The sequence below is a fragment of the Parasteatoda tepidariorum genome, chromosome 8 (assembly GCF_043381705.1).
Source record: "Parasteatoda tepidariorum isolate YZ-2023 chromosome 8, CAS_Ptep_4.0, whole genome shotgun sequence".
Taxonomy (NCBI): Eukaryota; Metazoa; Arthropoda; class Arachnida; order Araneae; family Theridiidae; genus Parasteatoda; species Parasteatoda tepidariorum.
This window is the reverse complement of record NC_092211.1, coordinates 54090133-54094987: the sequence shown is the minus strand read 5'-3', so window position 1 is coordinate 54094987 and position 4855 is coordinate 54090133. Positions and strand designations below refer to the sequence as shown.

Genomic DNA, 4855 nt, shown 5'->3' with positions numbered 1-4855 from the left:
CTAAATTAAGAGTCAGGCAATCATGTGTAACGCCACTATATGTCAAATAAAGCCTTTTTCTGTTCCATACCTTACTTTAAGCTTTATATTCATTTCTCGCCATTATTCTTTTACCATCGTTTAAGTACAAAATAATGTACATCATATTCAAATTTCATGTCAATCAGATGATTTCTTGTAGAGTTGACAAAAAACGCACTTGTTGCTTAAGTTTTGCACACCAGTGTATTACGATATATATTCCGTCAGTCATGAAAAACTATGTAGGCACATCCAGTTTTGAAATCCTCTTCATGTATTAGCTTTGATCCGTCTGCATAAATTTCTATTCCGGAGTTTAAAGAATCCGAAATTTATGATTATATTTTTTGCGGGATGTTTTAGAGTTGGTTTAGGTATGAATTTATATCCTCCACTTTATGAAAGAAAATGTTGGTTACTGGGTTAGTCTAGTTTCCAATTTAATTATTAGGTCCAGTGGAGGAATCTGCAAGAACTTGGAAGTACGTCGGTAGCGGTACTTTTGAGATAGAAAGTAACGGAATTCTCTCAATATTCTTAAGTTCTGTAATAATTCTTGTGTAACCAGATCTTGTGTAACATAAACCAGATTTCTGAGGCATATAAGATCTATCTTAGAATACCGTTAAGGTAGATATGTTTTCTGATGTTTGGACTAATTCTCCAGTCGACCCCAACGATTCTATTTAATTTAGCATAAAATTTGGAAACCTTTGGGTGTGGATTCTCTTAATGGGGCAACCAGGAGAGCTGACCATTCAATTTGAAGCCGAAGTGGGCAATTGTAGATAAAACAGTAATTCTATCGTCGCTAAATTTGATAATTGGTTTCCTTGTTATCAGTTTCTTCTTAGGGAAGACTATGGCATATGCTCTTAAAGTACTGAATTTTTAATTCTGTGTGGCTGCCTATTTTTGAAATATCTTGAACGGGATTGTAGCTCCAAAGTAATTCTAGTAAAGGGGAGTAAAAAAATCGTCCGCAAAAGATATAATAGATTTATTTTCGTCTCTGGGCGCTCTCTCAACTTGACACTGGCTATGAGGAGCCACAGGATTGGGCCATGGCTGTCAACCTACAGTACCCTCATACAGAGAGCTTCCGTTCCATGATCTCCTTGTTCCAGGTTACATAAAATAAATCTATCCGTTAAGAAACTTCGTATTGTGTTTGTTGTGGTATTTGATGCGCCAATAAAATTTAATTCAGTTATTATATTCTCCCAGAGAACATTGTCGAAGGAGGCTCCCTTAATATCCAAAGACATACCAAGTGTATATTTTCTTTCTAGTTTTGACTCCCGGATACGGGTAATAAATGTTTTCATCGAAGTTGTTGAACATTCAGATCTAAAACAATCTTCATATAAAATATTGTTATCTTCTTGGAAAAAAGCTAGCCTATTAGTAAAGAGTTAGTCCAGCACCTTACCCAGAACCGGAAGAAGTGAAATAGGTTTATATGCATGGGATTCGCTAGGATTCTTTCTAGCTTTAGATATGTCCAAGGTTTCGGGAAATTATTTAAGGAAAGACATTTGTTTTACATGTTTGTGAATCATTTTGGTTCGAGCTGGTAGATTGAGTTGAAAACTTATGGTGGCAGGTTGTCAGGGCCTGATACTTTGTTGTTTTTAATATTATTAATAACATGTGTAATTTCATTAACTGTGAACAGTTGATCAATATTTAAGCTGATCACATGCGGCAGGGGTGGATACTAGTTAGGTACAAAATGCTATTTTAGCATTGCTTATCTATAGTTTCTTGTTTGTAGTGGTAAATTATCAATTTTCCGTATGTATTGTATTTCCCCATGGCTATTGAGTAGCCAGATGCATTCTTGATTGGTGATACTGTTTAGATATGATTTTAGTTATTTCTTTCTTGGTTTTGATAATTAACTTCTACTACCTTTCCTTATATCTTTTTTTATTGGAGTTTCATTTTTTGTCTTAGATCTGGATCTATTTTAGCCTGGAATCTTCTTTTCACTCTTGCGATTTTTCTCTGTATTGATAAATCCAGTGACCATCATGGACGGTTTTTTATAGGTTTCACTATTTTCTTCTTTTTTTAAAGAAAAGTAAACAATGACTCGTATGAGCACGAAAATGTTACCTATACTTTTTAAAGAAGGGGAACTAGACAAAAACATCTTTTAAATATACTCGTACAATAACAAAAATAAAATTTTAAAAAAAATCCAAAAGTAAACATTATTTTTTGTCCGCATATCGATAGAATAACGCAATGATCAAATAAAAGTATTACTCATTAATTTCACAAATGTAACCCGTTTTGATGGCGAATGGTGGTTTGCAAATTGAATTCATATTAAATAAGGTTTATCGTTTCCCATTTGTATTCAGATTATCTCAAGTCTTGAGTTGAAATATCAGATGATCTAACACTAAATCGTGACACTAAATCGTGATATTTTATGTATAGTGCGCAAAATAAAAAACACGGACGACCCTGAATAACTTTTGACCTAATGATAGGCTGTTTACGTTTTGGAACTTAATCTTAAAGGTTAGAGGGGTTGACCTCAAATATGCTAATTAATTAGTGCAGAGTTAGGTAATCAGACACAAAAATGTATTTCTTTGCATAAACATACCCTTTTTTCCGACAGATTCGGATTCCTGACGAAATATAGAGGGTGGTCCCAATAGTTTGGTTAGGAGAGCGGTCCAAAGTCTGACGTTATTTTTACTTTTTGCGTATTTCACCATACCTCGAACTTTTTAAGCGAATTTTAAAATTTTTGCACACTTTCTCATTAGATCAAAAGTTATTTATTCAGAGTGGTCCGATTTTTTTCCGCACTGTACACAGGCTAAATGAAAAATCTGGTTCTTTCCCAACTTGGAATTTTTAATAATCAACTTTCAACTCCTCACTGTTTCGTCAGGCAATTCAACAGGTTTTGATGTTTTCAATCCCACTTTTCTGAACTGTGATTTGTCTGAGTTTCGCAGCCTTTTTGTTTTTTTCTTCGTTTAAGTTTTAATTTGTGACTCATAACTGTGCAGTGTTCTTTACTTCATTTTTGACAAGGAATTTTAAAAAACACCCATTATTTCAAGTAATTAGGAGATTATAAAAAAAATTGGTCCGGGTTGGCTCAGGATAGCCGGGTTGGCAGGGCGGTAGATTCACGTTCGTGAGCACGGAAGTTCGAATCCAGCCGGCTGAAGACTCTTCGTGTATTAAATGACGACTTGTGCACGTTAAATCAATCGGGTCACAAAGTTCTCCAGGTTTACATAATAAATCATACCTCTGGGGGTACGGAATTGGAAATTGATCGTTCTCTGGTTCAGGTCAAAATTACAATTTGCGAATGATTAAATGGGTCCGCTCTTTAAACGAGTGTGGGCAGGAGTGTGGGCAGAAGTCGAATTTATGGTCATAGATGGAGCCACTGGAAAACAAGAACAATCGCAGCACTTGACTTAATGGTTTACGACAACAGTAACAACATAAAAAATGTTTCCATTTTGGAACAGGTGAAGGGGATTGCAGCAGCATTCCGCACCATTTGGTCTCTGAAGTAAAGAAGTCTTGTTTCAACACAGAACAAAATACAAATAACACCAAAAAAATGTATCAAACTCAGATACTATCTTTATTTGCCAATAATTTAGTACAAACCAAACGTAAAAACAGCAAACTTTAGAACTCTATAACTTACCTTCATTTTAAAACGAAATTTATCTCCTAGTCACAGCTGCCGCCTTGCGACCTCCTGTTTGCCACTGTTCCGTTATTATGGGTGACACCAACGATTCATCGGATACAGTTGAAAGGGCACTTTCGCTAAGAGACTGCCTTGCTGGTTTCAACTTTATTGTAAAGTGTTTGTTCTCTTCCTGCTTCTCTGAAGAACTTGGATAAGCACGCGGAATTTTGGACTTTGATCTTTCACGGATCTCCTGCATACTTGTCGCCTCCTTTATCGATGATCTTTCACGGCTCTCCTGCATACTAGTTACCTCCTTTATCAAGGTCTCGGGATCTTCATCTAATCAAAAATAGAAGAAATCTTACTAAATATAAAAATCTAACGATGGTGCCGCAATTTCACATTGTTGACAATATATTTTTATTGGCTGGAAAATCACATGGTGGGATCCAGTTTTCCCACATTAATTTTCATATTGGTTTGGTTGTCATCAGCATAAAATTGATGTAAGTCATAAAGTTATCGTTTTCCCATAAATATTTTTGTTTCCCTAATTTAAAGGTTAAAATTACCTGTACTGTTATTTTGTTTGATTTCTAAATTAAGAGTTAAGGAAGATTGCTTTTCAGTGGCGTACGCAGAATTTTTTCAAGGGGGGTGTTCATAATTTTCTGAAGCTACTAAAAGAAATTCGAGTATGTAATAAAGAACTATTATTTCCCTAATTTAGACAGTTTTGACTTTTTATTTAGACAACATTGTTTAGTTAAATTTTGATTTGATTTTTTAAGTTTAAGAACATAATGTAATATCTTCTAGCATATAATATCTTCTGAAAAAAAGTCCAATGTCATATGGTGGTAGTGGCCCTCAAAGTAACACTTTGAGGGCCACTTTCACATTTATCAGATTTTGTTATGCTAGAAAAGTTTTCTTCAACGGAAGTATCACATTTTGTACAACAGAAAAACTTAAATTGTACTCCGTTCCCCCTTTTATATAATTTTTCACCGCATCTCCAAAATTCTCGAATTGTCTCAAAGACGACAGAACGTCTAAGATTCCAGAATCATCGCGTAAAGACCTCGCGAATGACAGCCAGTCTCGAAAACTATCGCGACTGGCAGAACAGAAAGGAACCAG

General features: G+C 35.1%; 1 protein-coding gene across 1 annotated transcript in view; it reads right to left on the bottom strand.

The window, feature by feature from the left end:
* Positions 1-3632: 3632 nt before the first annotated feature.
* The window catches only part of LOC107455013 (hapless 2), a gene marked incomplete in the record, with an annotated part of 32191 nt that continues 30968 nt past the window's right edge, over positions 3633-4855 (bottom strand). Inside the window, 1 exon segment of the mRNA XM_071184017.1 lies at positions 3633-4051. Coding sequence (XP_071040118.1) covers positions 3741-4051 — 311 coding nt within the window.